General features: G+C 54.9%; 2 protein-coding genes across 6 annotated transcripts in view; one reads left to right on the top strand and one right to left on the bottom strand.

Annotated features, from left to right (window-relative positions):
- The window catches only part of Rasal1 (RAS protein activator like 1), a 33,196-nt gene extending 16,065 nt beyond the window's left edge, over positions 1 to 17,131 (top strand). For all 4 annotated transcript variants that reach the window (XM_021633209.2, XM_060382492.1, XM_021633208.2 and 1 more), the window contains 11 exons: positions 216 to 280; positions 527 to 639; positions 1,874 to 2,066; positions 5,910 to 6,047; positions 6,725 to 6,869; positions 9,470 to 9,642; positions 11,080 to 11,217; positions 11,295 to 11,430; positions 12,559 to 12,679; positions 13,945 to 14,021; positions 14,240 to 17,131. In XM_021633209.2, the coding sequence (XP_021488884.1) occupies positions 216 to 280; positions 527 to 639; positions 1,874 to 2,066; positions 5,910 to 6,047; positions 6,725 to 6,869; positions 9,470 to 9,642; positions 11,080 to 11,217; positions 11,295 to 11,430; positions 12,559 to 12,679; positions 13,945 to 14,021; positions 14,240 to 14,364 (1,424 nt within the window). In that variant the 3' untranslated portion in view covers positions 14,365 to 17,131. The remainder of the gene's footprint in view (positions 1 to 215; positions 281 to 526; positions 640 to 1,873; positions 2,067 to 5,909; positions 6,048 to 6,724; positions 6,870 to 9,469; positions 9,643 to 11,079; positions 11,218 to 11,294; positions 11,431 to 12,558; positions 12,680 to 13,944; positions 14,022 to 14,239) is intronic.
- Dtx1 (deltex E3 ubiquitin ligase 1) overlaps positions 15,629 to 20,323 on the bottom strand; it is a 29,596-nt gene continuing 24,901 nt past the window's right edge. The window contains exons 4-10 of one of the 2 annotated variants that reach the window (XM_060382493.1): positions 18,953 to 19,014; positions 18,571 to 18,732; positions 18,341 to 18,402; positions 17,834 to 18,004; positions 17,593 to 17,754; positions 17,385 to 17,474; positions 15,629 to 16,896 (exon numbers count right to left, since the gene is read on the bottom strand). In XM_060382493.1, the coding sequence (XP_060238476.1) occupies positions 16,684 to 16,896; positions 17,385 to 17,474; positions 17,593 to 17,754; positions 17,834 to 18,004; positions 18,341 to 18,402; positions 18,571 to 18,732; positions 18,953 to 19,014 (922 nt within the window). In that variant the 3' untranslated portion in view covers positions 15,629 to 16,683. The remainder of the gene's footprint in view (positions 16,897 to 17,384; positions 17,475 to 17,592; positions 17,755 to 17,833; positions 18,005 to 18,340; positions 18,403 to 18,570; positions 18,733 to 18,952; positions 19,015 to 20,323) is intronic. The other variant, XM_021633214.2, reaches the window with a different exon arrangement.

Below are 20,323 nucleotides of genomic sequence, written 5' to 3'. Positions count from 1 at the left end.
CTAGAGGGCCGAGAGTACAGGTCCAACTTCAGGTGCCGTGCGACCCCAGGCAGCTTGTGAAACCATCCTGGGCTTCTGAATTGTGAATGAAGTTGACGTTTTGGGTTCTTCCTGATTCTTGAGGCTGAAAGAATCATATCCTCACCGTGGGTGAGAGGGGTGAGCTGGCTCCCAGCCCCCTCCACCGCAGCAAACACAGCTCCCTCTCCTCGCAGATGACCCCAACACCTTATTCCGTTCTAACTCCTTGGCATCCAAATCTGTGGAACAGTTCATGAAGGTGAGTGGAAAGACGGGCATGTCGGGGTGCAGCTGGTTTCCTGCCCTGCTCCCCCCTGGGCCCCAGAGCCTCATGTGGCACTAGGTGGCTGAGCTGGGTGCTCGTGGCAGGTGCCTGGCTTCAGCCCTGGGCGGCACCCTCGGCACCCAGGGCCCGCCTAGCTCTGAAATCTCCCTGCACACCCCCTGCCCCAGCCCAAGGCGTTCCCTGCCACCCTTAGCCGCTCCGTGTGGCCCCTGCCCCCAGCTCGTGGGCATGCGCTACCTGCACGAGGTCCTGAGGCCAGTGATCAGCCGCGTCTTCGAGGAGAAGAAATATATGGAATTGGACCCTTCCAAAATGGACCTGAATCGCTCCCGGTGAGCGAGGCGTGTGTGTGTGTGTGTGTGTGTGTGTGTGTGTGTGTGTGTCCCAGGTCTCAGCCACCCCTTATCATCTGTAGGTGCCTTGGGCTGCTCTATGCTGGCTGCCACCTGCCTAGGGACACCTGGGTCCAAGCTTCTGTGTGTTGTAGGTGCTCAGGCTGTTCTGGGCTGGACTGGGAAACTCAGAGCCTGCTGAGTTCAAATCCTGGCTCCGCCTCTCCTACATCCTGTGACTTGACCTGACACTTGGGGTCGCTGTGGGCGCTTATGTGTTTTGTCTGTAAAGCTCAGAAGATAGAGAGAGGCTGGGAGATGATGGAGGCCCACATGGGTCTGCAAAATGGATCCCTGGAACCTTCTATGAGATTGGGGCCAAGCTAGGCTGTGACCGAAAGCCACTCCACGCCTCTGTGGACTCCTGCTCCTTTCTTTCCGGGACATTCTTTGCTATGGTCAGAGGGCTGGCTACCCATGCTCAGGCAGGCAATCTGTTAGGACGGTAGTGAAGAAAATTAGAGACCTCACCCCTCTGACCATCCCAGGCACAGGTCTCAGCCGTTAGGGGAGCTCCAAGGTCACACAACTGGCAAGTTTTAAAGGTGGAATTTGGGCCCAGGCTCCAAGCAGAAGGGCAGAGTTGACCGTGAAACTCCCAGAGGATCAATGGATACCGTGGGAGACTCAGTGACACTCATGGGCGATGGGACACTGGGGACCTGGGTAGGCAGATTTGCTGATGGATTCTAGAGTCCATCCTGGCTTCTAATCTCAGGTTTGCCTCCTACTCGCAAAGTCACATTGATGGCCCCCAGTTTCCAAGTCTGCTAGATAGGAGGGGTCACCGTGGGTAACTAAACTCATGAGTGATTGTTAGGACCACACAGGGCCATGAATTGGACACAGGGGCTGGGACCTGCTGGCTGGAGGACTCCAGGCAGTGGGGACAGTATGTGCCAAGGCAAGCTTGGGACATCTGACATGGCCATGCTGGACGACACCCAGAGCTAGGTGCAGGGGTGATACCGTTCTGAGGAGGTCACAGTTCGGCTGCCTGGCAGCCTGTCTCAGGACAAGGGGACAGCCACTTGGAAGGCTCTGAGAGGAGACCCTGTGTTCAGGCTCCAGCAGAAAGCTTGATGTGAGGGGTGGGAGGCACAATGGAGGCCGGTGGGGGTTCTGAGGCAGCAGCTGTGGCGTTCTGACCGAAGGTTCTGCCGGCTCCCCACAGGAGGATCTCCTTCAAGGGCACACCCACAGAGGAGCAGGTGCGGGAGACCAGCCTGGGGCTGCTGACCGGATACCTGGGGTCCATCGTGGATGCCATTGTGAGCTCTGCAGGGCGCTGTCCTCTTGCCCTGCGCCTGGCATTTAAGCAGCTCCAGCGGTGTGTGGAGAGGCGCTTCCCCGGGGTGGAGCATCAGGTGGGCTGGGCTCTGTGGGGGCTGATGTGGATGGTGGGTTGTGCTGTGTGGGGGTTGGGGACCACCTTGTCCAGGGTCACATGCAGGACAAAGGTGACACCAGGACCTGGGATGCTCAGACTTGAGTGTGTGTGTCCTGGCGGGACCTGCAACCCAGGGGACCAGTGATGGTAATAATGGTGATGGTGGTGATATTGAAGGTGGTGATGATGATGATGATGGTGATGGTGGTGAAGAGAGAAGGGAGGGAGAAGGACAGGGCCAGGATGAAGGCTGAGTGCTGGGCTTTTCCAGCTTGGATACAACAGGGAGAAACTGGGAGCTGTGGCTTTGGGCCAGGTGAGGTACATGAACAGAAAAGATGTAGGACCGGAGGGAACGGTGGAGACTGTGGCAAAATGTAGCTCCCACAGCTTGTCCTCAGAGACCAATCAGGCCAGTGTTCTACGTAGGAATGGGGCCTAGTCTCCCTGCTCTTGCAGAGTCTTTTTCTCACTGCTATGCTGAGGCTGAAATCCAGACTCCCACACACAGTACAGGCAGGTGCGGTACCACTGAGCCAAGGCCTAGCTCTCTCTTCACTTTTTGCATTTTGAGATAGGGCCTTGCTAAACTGCCAAGGCAGACCTTGAACTTGCCATCCTCCTGATTAGCCTCTGGAATATCTGGAGTGACAGACAGCCTTTTGCCCTTCCTTCCTTCCTTCCTTCCTTCCTTCCTTCCTTCCTTCCTTCCTTCCTTCCTTCCTTCCTTCTTTCTCTTTCTCCTCCTCCCTCCTTCATATAGAATCTCTCTTACTAGGATTCTATGTGAAGTCTCCGGTTTTGGAACATTGGGATTAATTCACCCAGACACTGAGACAAGCAGACGCCACTTGGAGTCAGTCACCACATGCTGACATTATCCTGGGCTGTGGGCCACCAGTCTGAGATCTCTGGTTTTGTTTTTGTGTGTTTTTCACTGTTGATTTTTTTTTTTTTTTTTTGAGACAGGGTTTCTCTGTGTAGCCCTGGATGTCCTGGAACTCTGTCTTCTGTATCCAGGCTGGCCTTAAACCCAGAGATCTGCCAGCCCCTGCCTCCTGAATGCTGGCATTAAAGGCTTGCACCACCACTGCCTGGCCTGAGATCCCTGTTTTCATAATGTTCATCGTACAATCTGAGGTGGCTGTTAAGGGGTGGCACAGGCTTGTAATCCCAGGTCCCCAGGGCAGCTGCAGCAGAAGGATTGTAAGTTCAAGGCTAGCCTGAGCAACAGATATAGGTGACTGTTACTGTTTTAAGTTAAAAATGAAACCAGCAAGACTCCTTTTTACTTTTTAAGATTTATGTACGTGTGTGCGTGCCCACACGCACCTGTGTGCAAGCTCAGGGGCCAGAGGGTGTCATATGCGTCCTTAGCATTCCAGTCATGTGAGTGCTGGCTGATGTAGATGCGGAGACCTGAACTAGGGTCCTCTGATAGAGCAGGAGGATCTATTAAGCACTGAGGCAAGTCTCCAGCCACAGCCAGACAGACTTTTACCCAGTTCTAGATATGGACCACTTGACAGAAAGACCTAGAACCTCCTGAACACTGGCGATGTCACAGCCCAATTCTTGCAGCTTTGGACATATATAGCACCCTCTCTGTGCTTCTTGCTTACAGATGGGGAAACTGAGGCCCAGGGAGCTTGAGATTCCATCCTCCACAGAGAGCTGAGCTCTAGCTGCCCATATAGAGGTGGCATCATTGCTCCTCACTTAGCTTGGCTCTCACCTGGGCCGACTCATAGGTGTTAAGTGGGACACCGCTGAGGTAGGGGGAGGGAAAGAGAGCAGGAGGCCAGCTCCCTACTCCTCGCAGCCCAGGAAGCTGACTTAAGTGCCCTCCAAGTGTCCCCAGTGTGTAGGGACCAGACTTTCTCAGATCATGAAGCCCTGGACAGTCCCCAAATCACAGGATGCATTATGGCGTGTGTGTGAGTGTGTGTGTGTGTGTGAGAGAGAGAGAGAGAGAGAAAGCGGGAGAGAGGAAGAAGGGGAGGAAGAGAGAGGGAGGGGAGGGGAGGGAGGAGCAGACAGGGAGAAAGAGGGAAAGGGAGAGAAAGAGGAAGGGAGGGAGGGAGAAAAAGAGGAAGGGAGGAAGAGAGAGAGGAAGAGAGAGAGTTATGTAGCCCAGGCTGGCCTTTTCTAACTTATGCAGCCAGGGATGGGGCTGCTCTAGTTTGCTTCCTTCTGCTGTGATGGACACCAAGACAAATTTGGAGAGAAAAGAGCTTGTAGTTCATCAGGGAGGGAACTCAAGACAGATACCTGGAGGCAGGAGCTGATGCAGAGGCCATGGAATACTGCTGCTTGCTGGCTTGCTCAAGAAGGCTTGCTCAGTTTGCTTTTTCATTACCCAGGACCCCAAGCCTAGGAATGGTGCCACCCACAGTGGGCTAGAGCTACCCACATCAGTCATTAGTCAAGAAAATGCCTCCACAGGTTTGCCCACAGGCAATCCCATTGAGAGGTTTTCTCAACTGACTCTCTCTCTCTCTCTCTCTCTCTCTCACACACACACACACACAAACTATCGCAATGACTTTGCTTGTGTCGCCCCCCCCTGCCTTCACCTCCCACAGGCTGGAACCACAGGCGTGTGCCACCACAGCCAGTTTCTGCGGCACTGGGGAGAAACCCAGGGTCCTGTGCGCCCTAGGCAAACACTCCAGGGATGATGCATCCAAAATCCTCTTCTTTTTCATTTTGAGACAGGGTATTACTAAGTTGCCTGGGCTAGCCTGGAACTCATTTTGTAGCCCAAGCTAGCCTTGAACTTGTGACACCAACCCCCCACTCTGGCTTCTGTGTAGATAGGATGATGGGCCTGTGCCACCAGGCCTGGCTCATGTGTACCTTGATGAGCTGGTGTTTTGGGGCAAATATGACTCGGGGACCTCCCTGGGAGGAAGTGGTAGCTTGGGGGCCAGTTCAGGGCTCTGGCTGGGAAGGGCTCCTCCCACTGGAAGCCTTGGGCACAGTTACTGCAGGGCCCACTGGCCAGGCTGACATGCCCAGCATGCTAGCACACTCCAGGGCAGCTATTGTCACAGGTGTGACTGATGCCTCGAAATAAACACAGACATACACACCCAGGCGTGATACAGCACGGGGAGGGGGGGGGAGGGGGAAGGGGGAGGGGGGAGGGAGCTGTGCCCAGCATGGAAAAGCCCCAGAGGGATGGTGCACGCAGGTGGGCGGGCTCTGCAGCCTGACAGCCCGGCTCCCTACTGAGCCTCACTCTCCTTGTTTGGAAACCAGAGGTATTTGAAGATTCAATGTGCGACTGGAGGGCTCGATGCCCTCTTGACCTTTGACCCTCGGGGGGCATTGCCTGGTAGCTGAGACTGAATGGCCGGAGAGTAAATCGCAGTGCCTCTGCTGTTGCTTGTTGTGTAACCTTGGGCAGACAACCAACTCTAAGCCTCCGTTGCTGCCTCTCTAACCTGCCCTAGAGCGAGTGATTAGTAAAGGCACCTAGAGGAGAAGACGGCCTGTTCTTGCAGCCATAGGCCATGGATCTGGGTTGGAATCCTTACCCCTGTGCTGTATGATCTTGAGCTGGTCACTTGGCCTCTCTGAGGTTGCAGTGACATCTCTGTCCTCTGGCTGTGTATTCCGAGTACACAGGTGGTCAATTTCATCACCCCATTTTGCAGCTAGGGAAACTGAGGCAGAGAAGAGCACCCACCTTGGCAGGCTAGGATAAGTATCTTGACCCAACTTCCTCTCCTTCCTCTGGGCAGCTAGTCTTTGCTGCCTCATTTTCCCCAGCTGGGACGAGGGCTTCAGGGCCTGTCATGTGGTTCTCCCGCAGGACGTGAAGTACCTGGCCACCAGCGGCTTTCTCTTTCTGAGGTTCTTCGCGCCTGCCATCCTCACACCGAAGCTGTTCGACCTCAGAGATCATCATGCAGACCCCCAGACCAGCCGCTCCCTGCTGCTGCTCGCCAAGGTGTGTGTGTGTGTGTGTGTGTGTGTGTGTGTGTCCATCTGGGTCCTCTCAGCTGGGGAAAGGCACATGGGGTAAAGATCTGACATGGGTTTGGGGGGTGGGGTGTTGGTCACACTGAGACCTAGAACTCCCTATGTCACCCAGGCTGGCCTAGGACTCAAAGCAATCCTCCTGCCTCAGCCTCTCAAGTGCTGAGATTCTAAATGTACCACCGTGCCTAGCTTTCATTTGACCCCACCCCTGACTCACCTGTTTTGGCAGTACTGGGAATTGAACATGGGGCCTCATGAATGGGAGGTAATCGCTGTACCCCTGAGCTATAGCCCTAGCCCGGTTGTCCTCCTTTTCCTCCTCCTCCTCCTTTTAATTAGGTAACCAAAACTCACTCCTTCCAAAAGAAATGGGAGAAGTGGATTAGCAGTCATTTCTATCTTAGTATGAATTAAGCCCTTCTTGACAAAGTAGCTACAGCTTGTGGCTCTAATGGTCCCCAAGTACACAGGAGAGAATTGCGCAGTGCTGGGTGCTAGGTGCTGGCTGGGCTGGGGTGCTGATTCCAAAAGGGAGCAGGAGGATCAGACGGTGCCCAAGGTCTATGGATATGAGAACTAGAATTTGGGGCCACAGAGGGCGCACGCCTCAGCAGTGACCTTGGCCTCCTTTCTGCCTCGCTCCAGGCTGTGCAGAGCATTGGAAACCTGGGCCAGCAGCTGGGCCAGGGCAAGGAGCAGTGGCTGGCCCCCCTCCACCCCTTCCTGCTTCAGAGCATCTCACGTGTGAGGGACTTCCTGGACCAGCTGGTCGATGTGGATGGGGATGAGGGTGAGTCCTGTGGTCCTGCCACTCCTGTGACCCCCAGCCCCCAGAGCACTCAGCATCCCCTGCCTTAGTCCCCAGGTCCCCAGCAATAAGACTGTGGACTTGCAGGTCAACCAGTCAGTCAACTAACATTTTGTGTTGGTCATCTCTGCCAATGCGGTAGTGTGATACATGACCCTGGCATGTGTCTCTGGTATGACACGGTCTCTGGTATGGGCATGCTTATTAAATCTCTGTCATATAACAGGCACCACCCCCAAAGGCCTGGGCCTGTGGCTTAATGAAGGAATGCTTGCCTTGCATGTACGAGGTCCTAGGTTCAATCCCAGCACTGAAAAAGAAAGAAAAAGCTAGATACCCCTCCAGGTGCTTTGGATAAAGTGGTTCGACGAGGGAGAAATGGCTTTATAGGTAAAGTGCTTGCTGAGCAAGCTTGAGGACCCGAGTTCAGATTCCCACACTCACCTAACATCTGGGCGTGTCTATGCCGGCCTGTAACCACAGCGTTGGTGGTGTGGAGACAGGTGGATCATCTGGGCTTCCTGGCCAGCCACTGCAGCCAAAATGGTGAGTTCCAGGTTCAACTAGTGTCCCAGTGTCAAAAAATAAACTGGGGCACAGAGGAAGCCCCCAGACGTTGACCTCGGGTCTCTGAGCACATACATGAGCTCAGAGAACATGAGCACACGCAGATAGGCACATGTAGTTATGCACCACACATACCACACCACACCACACACACACACACACACATACACACACACACGAAAAAAGTGAGTGAGACAGAAGAAAACCTTGCACTCATTCATAGAATTTCATTCTAGTGGGGACCAAGTTGTAAGATGATAGCCAAGAGCTGGTGGTGGGGGCGAAGGCCTTTAATCCCAGCACTCAGGAGGCAGAGGCAGGTGGACCTCTGAGTTTGAGGCCAGCCTGGTCTACAGAGTGAGTTCTGGGACAGCCAGGACTACACAGAGAAACCCTGTCTTGAAAAATCAAAACCAACCAACCAAACAACAACAAAAACCAAACCAGGCTGGAGAGACAGCTCATGGGTTAAGAGCACTGGTTGCTCTTCCAGAGGACTCAGTTTTAATTCCCAGCACTTTCAGGCAACTCACACCTGCCTGAAATTCCAGATTCAGGCAATCTGACACCCCTGCTCAGACACACGTGTGGGCAAAAGACCAATGCACATAAAATAAAAAGAATTAAAATTATGTTTAAAACACAAAACAAACAAACAAGGCAATAGCCAAGTATACAGAGTGTCAGGGAGTTAGGGAGGAGGGAAGGGTGGGCTGGGTGTGGCGGTCCATGCCTTTAATCCTGACGCTTGGGAGCCAGAGGCAAGAGAGACCAGCCTGATCTATAGAGAGTTCCTGGCCAGGCAGGGTGACACAGTGAGGTCCAGTCAAGAAAGAAAGAGAGAGAGAGAAAGAATGACAGATGGGAAGGGAAGAAAGAGGGAGGGACAGAGGAAGAGAGAAAGAGAGAGAGGAATAAAAGGGGGAAAGGGAGGAAGGGAAAGGAAGAAAAAAGAGTGGCCTTGGTGCCACTAGAATGAAAAGACCTTTTTTTTTTTTTTTTTTTTTTTTTTTTGGCATGTTGTTAATTAACACCAGCTCCCTGATAGGGGCTCCACCAGGTGCCCAGAGAATAGAGCCAGAGTTTATTCCCAAAGCCCCTGGACTCACCAAGGTGCCTGTCTACCCAAGCGCTGACGCAACCCTGGGTTCAGAGCGCCACCTAGAGTCAGTGATATGGAATGACTGCAGACTCAGACAACAGTGCACAGACCAAAGCTCTTATCAGAAAGAGAGATTCAGCTGACCTCAGAGATGCCGACCTCAGGGAGGACGCCTTGTTTGGCTTCTGTCTGGACACACAGAATAGCTAAAGGGGCATCTTGGTGCACATTGGAGTCATTCTGGCTAAAACTAGAGAACCAGTGTCAGTGCCAGAGTGATCCAGGCTGGGAACAGCATGTGCAAAGGCCCTGGGGTGGGAACAGAGAGCCACAGAGAGGCCAGTGCAGAAGCTAGAAAGAAGAAAGTACGGTGCTGGGAAGAGAGCTCTGGAAGAACCCGGGCTTATGTTGGGAGTGGAGTGGTGTGGCCCTCTGAAACCAAGGGCTTGGGGGGGAAGGACACTTCAGAGTGGGGGAGTAGGTCACACAGGAGTCACTTAGAGCAGTGGAGAGCCCTGGCTGAGTGTGGACAGCCTAGGGTGGGGGCTGGGGGCGGATATGTGACTCTGATGTGGAGAGAGGTCTGCCGTCTGAGGCTGGCTGGGGACATTGCTGGATCGACTGGGCATCCCCTGCCAGCCAGCTGCAGTCTCGCCTGCAGGTCCCTGGGCTTGGAGAGGGACCTGCGCATCAGTTTTCCCTGCTGTTTAGTCTCTTGCCTCCGGGGCTGGGGGATGGGGGCTTGGTGGTGGCTGAAGGAGTGGCAATGACTGCTGTCTTCCTGTTACTCTTGCTGTGATGAAACTCTCTGGTCGTAGCCCTGGCCCTCCTGCCCCCTGGGAGCAAACGGCACAGCAGGTGCCAGGGGCCCCAGACATGGCAGAGTCCCCCACCTCCTTTGTCTATTCCCCAGAGGCTGGGGGTCCAGCCTGCGCCCTGGTCCATCCCTCGACGATTGTTCGAGAAGGCTTCCTGCTGAAGCGCAAGGAGGAGCCCGCAGGCCTGGCCACACGCTTTGCCTTCAAGAAGCGCTACTTCCGGCTGAGTGGGCAGGACCTCTCCTACTCCAAGACTCCGGAGTGGCAGGTGGGACTTCACCTCCCAGCCCCTAGTATCGTAGCCGCTGAGGTACCGAGTTCCCCACCCTCAGCTTATGTCGAGCTCGGGGCCAGCCTGGCCTGTGACAGGGTCACTTGCCATTACTGAGCAGGTGCACATTTCATGCCTGGACGTTCTCTGCCAGGTGTGGACAAGCATGGGTGGGGCCCATGACGCCTACTCTACGCATCGCAGATTCACATAGGATACACCTGTCCCGGCGGCCACGCGCAGGTGCACACACACCCAGGCACTCACTCAACAGTTCAATCACCCGAGCACAAGCCTTCCAGGCTCCGCCCTAGGCAGATAACACTGCTGCCCTAGCCAGCATAGCCCAAGGGAGACCAGGACTCGGCATGTGGGTCTGGCTTGGTTTTCACCGGCCATTCGGGTTGCCAGGCTGGGTGCACAGAAGGGTCATTTACCTTCGTGCCTCAGTTTCCTCATCTTCAAATTGGGGAGAATAAGAGACCCAGGCTCCAAAGGTGGTTGTGGTGATTGAGAGAGCCACAGCCAAGTACCATACGCAGGCACTGTGGCAAGGAGATGATGAAGAGGAGGAGGGTGAGGGTGGTGATGGTGATACTGGTGGTAACGGTGGTGGTGATAGTAGTGGTGACGGTGGTGGTGATAATGAGGGTGGTGATGATGATGGTGATAGCAGTGGTGATGGTTGTGGTGATGAGGGGGAGGGTGATGATAGTGATGATGGTTGTGATGATGGTGCTGATAGTGGTGATGGTGATGCTGATGATGGAGATGATAAGGGTGATGATGATGATGAGGGTGATGATGATGATGATTGCCGGCTTAGTGTTACTCTTGCTGTGATAAAACTCTATGACCAAAGCAACTTGGGGAGGAAAGGGTTTGTTTGGCTCACACTTCCACATCCCTGTTCATCTTCAAAAGAAGTCCGGACAGCATCTCAAGCAGGGCAGGAACCTGGAGGCAGGAGCTGAAGCAGAGGCCTCGGAGGGTGCTGCTCTCTGGCTTGCTCCCCATGGCTTGCTCAGTCTGCTCTCTTATAGACCGAGGACCACCAGCCCAGGGATGGCCCCACCCACAATGGGCTGGATCCTCCCCCATCAGTCGATAATTGAGACAATACCCTGCAGGCTCGCCTCTGACTCTAGCTTGTGTCAAGTTGACATAACACTAGCTAGCACAATGGTGATGACAGTGGTGGTTAGAGTGATGAGGGTGATGGTGAGGATGATTGCGGAATGGTAGTGCTAGTGATGGTGGTGATGGTGATGATGGTGTTGGTGATGCTGATAAAGGAGACGTAGACCTAGAAAAGTCAAGTCACTCAGCACGTGACAGAGGAAGACACAAAGAGCTATTCAGCACCGAATGTGTGGCCTTAGCGACTCCACCTGGTGCCGCATGGAAAGGGATGCTGTCCCTGGCTGCCCACAGGTTCACTCCTCCATCCCGCTGTCCTGCATCTGCGCCGTGGAGCGTGTGGACGAGGGTGCCTTCCAACTACCACACGTCATGCAGGTGGTGACGCAGGATGGCACCGGGGCGCCACACACCACCTACCTCCAGTGCAAGGTGAGGGCTCAGCAGGGCGAGGGGTGGGGACCGTGGCGCAGCCCCGCCCAGGTTCTGACTGCCACTACCTCTTGCAGAATGTGAATGACCTCAACCAATGGCTGTCGGCCCTGCGCAAAGCCAGCGCCCCGAACCAGGACAAGCTGGCTGCTTGCCACCCTGGTGCCTTCCGCAGCGGGCGCTGGACCTGCTGCCTCCAGGCGGAGCGCTCAGGTGAAGGGGCGGGGCATGCTACAGGCTCCACCCTCCCCGCCTGCCAATCAGCGTCCGCCCCCTTCCACTTGGGAGTGCTGTGCAACCTTCAGCAAGTGCCTTGATTTCTCTATGCCTCGGTCTTCTTGGCTGGGAAGCAGGGTTGAGGATAGCCCTTACCTCCTGGGTCCTGCCAGCCGCTACGGAGTTTATATACTTAAAGAACCGTGTTAGCTACACACAAGTACGGCTCCCCACATTCCTACTCTGTGCCAGCTGCCAGAGCTCACACGTAGTCTGGCTTATTGTCGAGGCTAGATGACAATGACAATGATGGTGGCAAGAACAGGTTGCTATGCTGTTGCTGGGGCTGAATCTCTGTCCCTGATCGCTCTGCCGCTAACCCACATCCCAGCCCTAGCCGATTATAAGTGTTAGAATCACCAAACCGAGGCTTTGTCTGAGACCCAGGGAACAGGGGAGGCTTCCTGGTATTGCTTCGAGTGGCTGGGGATGAATGGAGACGGTGAGTGAGGACGGTCAGGGTGGGGATCTGGCTGAGCAAAGCGGGCTGAGGCAGGGCTAATGGATCAATATGGTCTGTGTTAGCTTCCTTTATCCTTCTGTGATAAAACGCTCCTCCTGGAAACAACATAGGGGAAGAAAGGGTTAGTTTGGGTTATGCTTCCAGACCACAGTCCATCACTGAGGGAAGTCAGGGCAGGAACTTGAAGCAGAAACCATGGAGAACATTCATGGGCTTACTCAGCCACCTTTCATATACAGCCCAGGCCCACCTGCCTAGGGAATGGGGCCGCCCGCAGTGGACTGGGCCCCCTGTGCCAACTGACAATCAAAACAGACATGACTGAGGGCTAATCCAATCTGGGCATTCTGCTATCTGAGACTCTCTTCTCGGATGACTCTAGGCTGTGTCAGGTTGATGGTTAAAGCTAAACAGGGAACAGGGCTCGTGACAGAGGCAGAGTGGCTGGGAAGGAGGCTGGAACCCAGGCAGGAGCTACGAGGGTGGGGGTGGGGGACTTGACTAAGCAGGGGCTTGCATGGGTGTTAGACAAGCCGAAGGCAGGGTGTGAAAAGGCTGCTGCCCCGGAACAAGACTCCCCTGATGATACCGTGTACCCCCAGCTGCTGGCTGCAGCCGCACCCACTCAGCAGTCACCCTGGGAGACTGGAGTGATCCACTGGATCCTGACGCTGAGGCCCAGGCGGTATATCGCCAGCTGCTCCTGGGGCGGGACCAGCTCAGGTGAGTATCACCTGCCTCTCCCTGTGGAGACCTCCTCACATTCATTCATCCCTTAAAAACATGCCCTCCCCAACAGGGTTTCCTGTAGCCCAGGCTAGCCTTGAACTCACCATGTAGCAGATGACCTTAAACTTCTGATCCTCCTGCTTGCAGCTCCTCAGGGCTGGGCTTAGAGGTGTGTGCCTTCACACCTGGTTTGTGTGGTGCTGAGGACTGAGCTTCGAGCTTCATGTATGTCAGGCAAACTCCTAATCCATCTGAGCAGTTCCCCCAAAAGGGGACCAAGCATTCAAGCATATGAGCCTGTGAGCGTTGTTCCCATTCTAACCACCCCGGGGGGTGTGACGGCTTACAGTATGAGGGCCCCAGAGACATAGGCCCGGTTGGTCTACACAACTTGGCTTCTGAGCCTCCCTGCCACCGTGGGCACCTCCTTGGCCCTTCCTGGCCTGAAGGGCTCTGTTGTTTAGCGACAGGCTTGTCCCATCCCACTGTAGATAATGTTCTGTACTGAGCTGCCTGGGTTCAGATCCTGGCCGGTTAGCAGCTGTATGGTGCTCAGCTAGTCACGTGGCTTCTTTGAGCCTCATTTGGGAAAGGAGGTGACAGGAGACTGACCCCATAGATCGTCCTAAGGGTCAGAAGCTAATCCACTGAAAGGACATGGCATAGCTTCCGTATGTAGGAGCTATTATTACATTGTGTGGCCTCAGGCAAACTCCTTGGCCTCTCTGTGTGTCAGTGGTTGATCTGAAGAACAGCCTTACTGGTAAATACGTACCTCATGAAAGCTGGCTGTGGAATTAAATGAACTCAAGTGGTGTCTGCTACTCTAGAAATGTTTGTGGCAACTGAGTGGTGATGGTTGTGATGACCGTGGCGGTGGTAAGGATGGTAGTGATGATGCCTGTGATGATGGTGGTGATGGTGATAGTGGTGATGTGAGGGTTGTAATGATGGTTGTGTTGATGGCCATAGTAGTAGTGAGGGTGGTGATAACGATAATGATGGCAGTAATGATGGCGATGGTGGTGATGATGATGGTGGTAGTGATGGTGGTGGGGATGGTGCTGCTGCTGCTAGTGATGATGGTGATTATAGTGATGGTGGTGGTGAGGGTGATGGTGGTAACGGCGATGATGATGGTGATAACGGTAGTGATGGCGGTGAACCTCTGATTTCTCCTGCAAGCAGCAGAGAATCTTGGGTAGGAGCACCACTGTGCCTAAGAAACCAGCCTTGTCCCTTTTCCTCTCAACCCTCAGGCTGAAATTGCTGGAGGACTGTGGCCTGGACACAGCTCCAGAGGTGGACCCTGAGAAGGACTCCGGTGCCGCGGACGGTAAGGGAGAAAAGTCCCGTTTTCGTCCTTAGAAACTGTGCCCCAGTTGTTCAACAAACCTCCTATGTCCTCCTGCCTGCCCTCTCGTTCCCAGTTCACCAATGGGACCCTAGTGCTGGTGAATTTGGCCGGGGGGGGGACCTACAGCCCCAGGAAGTGGGCTCTGGTGACAACCACTAGTAGCCTGCTGAGCCCTGTGGCCTGCTCTTTCCCTCCAGGAGCCTGTGCTGAGGTTCTGGCCCAGCAGAGGGCAGCCATCACCCATCTGCTGCAGGTTCTTGAAGACTTGGAGCAAGCCCACGAGGAGTTTCAGAAACGCGGGCAGGGCCAAGCGGCGCTCTAGAATGCTGCCTGCTGAGGAGGCGCCAGAGGCGGTTGTGGACAGGAGCCATGGGGTCTCCCTCAGCACACTCTGGCTCAGGCATCTCCCCAAGGTTGCCTTCTTCACTGCTCGGAGCCTCTCGGACGAACCCTGGTCCTGCGTGTCCCGTGGCCAGCCAGGGCAGAGGAGCCTTTGGTGGGGGTCTGGAGTCTCTGCTTCACTGGATACATCTCTTCCAATACATATGGCACACAGCTCACCCCGAGCTGCTGGACACAGCTGTACCTGAAGGCCAGCCCTGGCTGACTCAGAAAAGGCTCGGCTGGCCAGGAGTGTTCAGTTTTCACTCGCGTGAGTTCCTGTGACCCCACAGAGCCTTCTGTGCCCCACTCTTATCTGGCATCCCCAACTCAGGTTCCTGTTCTCAGAAGAACCGGCCGGGAGCCCAGCATGCCAATTCAGACCTTGAAGTTGGATAGAGGCTCCTTCTCCCTCTTTGAGCCTCAGTTTACCCTGTATAAAGTGACAAGTGAGTGTGCTTCACCGTGAAGTGTTAAAATCGGGGTATTTGGGGGGCCAGCTGAGAAGCTTCTTAGCTAGAAATACAGGTTCCCAGGCTACACCCAGCCACTGAATACATCTGAGGGTTTTTTGGGGGGGGGAGGAGGGCAAGCATCTGAGTGCTGGGGCTCACAGGTCCTGTAGGCTTGGAGTACGATTTGAAATGTTTGGGGACACTCCGTTGGCAGAGCTGGAGGACTTTTTACTTTCTCTAAAGAGAGCTCTGGACAGAAAACACTCAAGTCGGCCGGCCTGGATAAAGAACACCAGGAAAGGCACCGTGCTATCCCGCATGTGGCCAGCAAGGGTCGCCTGGAGCCGGGGCACCTCCCACTGGCTCCGGTACACCTATGCTGCCAGAGGCTTCTGTAGGAGGGACGCTTTCTCCCTGCTCCTTGTCTCCCAGTTCTTCTGTGTCCTCCTGGGAGGCCGCATGCTGAGCTCCATCATTCTTATCACTATGGAGAGTGGTGTGTGTGTGTGTGTGTGTGTGTGAGAGAGAGAGAGAGAGAGAGAGAGAGAGAGACTTCTGAATCCTTGGGGACTAGGAGAGTCCCACCTCCTTCTCTCATGCTAGGAGACAGGACAGTTACAAGGCCCACCCGCTGCTTCTCCCGCAGCCCTGGGCAGTGGTCCTATGGCTGCTATGGTCTCCTAAGCCATCATTTCCCAGGTTCCGCAGGGGTACGTCAGTCAGCACCGTCTTGGCAGAAAAAGGCCTGACAAGGAGAAAGACCATTTATTTCTCCACCCACAGTGGGACTGGTAGAATTTTTTTTTCTTCCAAAAGAGCAATCGCTGGCGTCCCTTTAAAGCTTGGCTAACTTCCATCACAACAGCCAATCCTCAGAGGCGGAGCTGGTGAGTTGCCTGGGCAACAGGCCTCTGGTTGGCCGGACACATCAGCCGCCCACTGCCCACTTCCAAGCAGGGAGAAGTTAATGAAGTTAACGCCTTGCCTGCTGCCCTCCCGTTTTTGTTTTTGTTTTTTTCAACGCGTGGAGCCTGAACAAGGCCTCCCCTCGCTCCTAAAGCCAGAAGCTATGGCTTTTGGGTCTCAATGTCCGGAGCGGTTTGGGGGGGCGGGGGAGAAGCCAACTCAGAGGCGAGAACGACGCCTTTGCTTGGGGTAGACAGAGGTCTAGAGATGGGCACAGGAGGAAGAAGACAGGGCGCCAGCAAGATAAACAGACACAAAGCACAGGATAAGGTAGCCTCGTCCCCCGTGGCCTGCGAAAAGCTACTCAGTAACCTGGGATTTCTACCCCATTGGCTTTGCAGTGCTCAGGGGCAGGTGGGGGCGCTGACATGGGTTAAGGGGCGTGGCTCAGGGGCATACTGGCCCCTAGAAGCCTTACAGACTCCCCACTCTCCCGTGCCTGACCCAAGTCCTGGGAAGGGAACGAGCCTATACGGATGTAATGGAGACACAGGTAGAATCCACACGATGTGGCATGAGGGCCTTTCTGTCTCTCTTCCCCCCCAAGTTGGGAGAAGTCAGAGGCACGTGGGTGTACGTGCGTGAGTGCGTGCGTGCAACAGGACACATGTGTGTGTGTGGTGTGAGGGGCAAAACTCCCACCTTTTCCATAGGGAGGCGGCCCTTGCCTATCACTGCTGCCCTTGCCGGAAGCCACAGGTTGAAGCCAGCTGGCCTGATGGCCTGGCATCACCCCTCACAGCCACCCTCCAGATCCTCTCAGCACTTCCGGCTCCTCCCGCCCAGTGGAGGGAAGCATGTGCCGGGCTAGGGGCAAAGCAAGAGGGAAGGCAGGCGACTCAGGCCTCAGATACACCCTGGGCGGTGAGCTCAGCTAGCACGTTGTCTAGGTAGCTGGCATCAGGGTAGCCATGGCCGGTGAGGTTGGAGCCAAACTCCGTCTTGTGGTGGATCTCATTCCACACCACCGTGTCGGACTCGCCCGTGGTACTGGATGTTCCGATGGTGAAGATGAGTCTGCGCTCCCAAGCCGTGATGAGCAACCGCAGCACCTGCAGCAGCCAGGGTGAACAGCACAGGCAGCCTGAGCTGTGGCCTGCTCCAGTACCACCCACTGCTTACAATCCTGTTTTCTTCTGGGCCTAGACCCCACTCTTTGTACCGAATAGTCCCTTTGTAAATTAGTTCCCATCGTTAAAAATCCAGAGATTCCACAGGAAAGATTTGAAGGTGCTGCTACCTTCTTTGGTTAAGCAGTTAAGTAAAATCAAACAACCTAAGCATGAAGATGAAAGGCTTCTTGGGTTCAAATGCTGGCCCTGCCGCTTCGTCGCTGTGTGACTGTGCATAACTTACTTGCCCTCTCTGAAGCTTTGTTTAGTGGGTGAATGAGATGAGGTAGGTTCTGGGCCTTCTATTTAGCCTGTGGTCTGGGGAAGGAACCCAGCAGGGACTGTGGACAAGGTGGGGTAGGCGGGCCTAAAAGATGGTGGCTGGGGACCCTGCCCTCATTTACTGATGAGACCAGGTGGGCACCTACCTTCCGGCCCTTCTCATTGTTGGGTAGGTAGCAGTGGCGAGGGAAGCCTCTGGCGGTGAACTTCTTGCCTGGGTTGGGATGTTCAGGGCCCTGTGGGGAAGGCAGGAGGGTTCAGATCACAGACGGGTGGAGGCTGTAGAGGGGGCAGAGAGTTGGGGCAGCAGCCTTGGGGCAGGGGTGGGGTGAAGTGGGGTGGGGCGGAATTCACCTGAATTCCCGTGGGGATATCATAGACAATGCGGATGGTCTGGGTGTCTGCAAAGCCAGGCAGCGAGTGCGGGATGACATGAAACTCCATCTTCCCTGGTGGCTGCGTCCCAGTCTTCTCCCCGTAGATGGCTTTGCATGTGGGGCACTGCAGGCTACCATCCTGAGAGGGGGTGCTGGGGTGAGGCCCCGGGATCCCGCTCGGCCCCCACCCACTGCCCACCTCGGTGCGGGGCGCCCACCTGGTGGCCCACCTTGTTGCCATTGGAGTACATGGCTACCAGGCAGAGCAGGTGGTACATATGGCCGCAGCGGCCCAGGCGGCCCACAAGCTCGGGCCTCACGCTCTTGTTCCGGAGCACGCCCTCATAGCCAGACGCTGTGACCAGCCGCTCCATGCAGATGGTACAGTCCTGGAGGGTCAGGGAGATGGGGGAGGGCCATGAGGAGACACACAGAGGATGAGGCCATGGGGAAGGCTGTGGGGAGGGCTATAAGGAGGGACACTGAGGGTCACGAGGACGGTCACAGAGGGACGCTAAGGGTGGGGAGGACCACAAGGGGACACTGAAGATGGAGAAATGGAAAACTTTGGAGTTGACTCCTTCCCCCGGTATAGCAGGGGTTAAGTGCTTTGCTACTCAAAGCACACCCCCCCACACACAATGGAAAACTTGGCATAAAACCATCCATCGCAAAGATTGGCAGGAACTGGTCCTGGAGGCTGAGGCCCCACCTGGCTGGCTCACCTCATCAGGTGGGTTTTTCACCTTCTGCATGTACCTCCTAACCACATCCTCCGGATTCTTACCTGCAGAGAGAGTGGAGTGTGTCTCAGGAGGAGTGGGGGTTGGGGAGAGGCAGGAAGGAGGGGCTGGAGGGCGAGCTGAGGGCCAGCAGGGGCAGGCGTCTATTGAGCAGGGTCAATAGCAGGGTCCTAAGAGCACCGCGGTTGTGTTTGGGCTCGCACAGGACCTACTTTTCTTGAGGTGTTTTTTCTTGGTCTTGCGGCACACGCCGGGCACTCCGGGTACGGGCTTCACGTCGCTCTTGTTTACAGGTGGCGGGTGCAGGATGGGTTTGGGGGCTCGTGTCAGGCATACCGGCAGCCCGGCTGCACATAACAGGATCCCGGTCATCCCTGGGGGCGGGGTGTAGTGATGAGAGGCGGGGTCATGACAAGCCACGCCCTCCCTCCATTGCTGCAGCACTGATGGGGCAGGTGAAGGCCACAGAGGACCCACCCCAGAAAACCACCTCAAATTGAAGCCAAGCAAACCCAATGGGAAGGGCCACTCTCGGACCCACACACCAGTTCACAAAAGGGGCGGGGCTCATGAGGACGGTGGGTTGGGTCTTACCTGCCAGTGCTGGGTGGACAGGGCCAGTGCCATTCAAGTTCTTCACAGGGAGCGCTGGAACCCTGTGGGGATGCGAAGAGGCCCCAGCTGGACTCCAGCCCCAACACTCCACTCAAGGACCCTGGCTCGCTCTTACCTCAGGGCTCCTGCCACGCCCCATCTCCTCTGCCTCTCTGCCATCTAGATGAGCCGCCAGGAAACCCCATCCCATTTTGAGTGATGGGTACAGTCAGTGATGGGTACAGTCAGTGATGGGTACAGTCAGTGGGCTCTAATGGGAACAGTCTTAGGCCTAGTCCTGACTCTTGTTTTAAAAGATGCTCGCACGTAGTCCAGGCTGGCTTGAACTTGCAATGTAGCCAACTTCTGATCCTCCTGCCTTCACCTCCCATCTTCTGCCATGCCTAGTTTTCTGGGGTGCTGGGGATTGAAGCTAAGGCTCCACCATGAGGCAAGCTCCTTACCAAATGAGCCACATCCCTGGTCCCACCTCCTTTTCTCCTTCCAGGCCTCCGCCTCCCACCAGAGAACATTTGGACCCCAGATCCCTCTCCTTCTCTGGCCTGAAACTCAACTATCAGTGAGTTAGATTCTCTTAAGGTTTGTTCTGCAGAGCACTGATTCCTGCAAAAACACTTCGGAAAGAATTCAGGAGACCCATAAGCTGGGAAATAACTACACCGTCTCTCCATCCAAGATCCTCAACTTATCTTCAGACATAAAGGCTCTGATAAGTCCTGGCCCCAGGACTCACACAGTCCCCTCTTCAGATGAAGAGCCGCTGGAAAATAGTATTCTGTGCCCTTTGGGGTCAATCACAGTTGCTTTTGTTTCTTAGTCCAGACACTAATTAGCTGGTAATACATATCACCACATCAGCCTTCATAAGCCAATTTTTGTATGTGCAGAATGGGCATGATATGGTGCCTGCTTCTTATTTGCCAAGAGGAGCACACATACTAAGAAAGATTCTGAAAGCATCATCATCATTACTATCATTACTTACTACCATTACCATCATCACCAGCGCTATTGTCACTGCCATCATTACCATCACCACTGTCATTACTGCCATCACCACCACCATCACCATCACCATCACCACCACTATCATCATTGTCATCATCACCATCACCAATACCATCACCATCTAGGCCCATCCTTGAAGAAGTGGCTGGGACACTAAGAATTGCTCACTAAGGACTGTCACTAAGCATTGCTGTCATGGGAGAAGGAAAAAGGGAGGAGGAAGGAGGGATGGTGCTCCGATGTAGTATGGACAGGGAGGGAAACATTTAGCACATACACCACTATCCATTTGTCTCCTACCAGTGGCAGGCATGACTAATCCATCACAGCTCTCTGAAGTCC

The sequence above is a fragment of the Meriones unguiculatus genome, chromosome 4 (assembly GCF_030254825.1).
Source record: "Meriones unguiculatus strain TT.TT164.6M chromosome 4, Bangor_MerUng_6.1, whole genome shotgun sequence".
Lineage (NCBI taxonomy): Eukaryota > Metazoa > Chordata > Mammalia > Rodentia > Muridae > Meriones > Meriones unguiculatus.
Note: the sequence above shows the minus strand (reverse complement) of the source record. Positions and strands in the feature narration are given on the sequence as shown.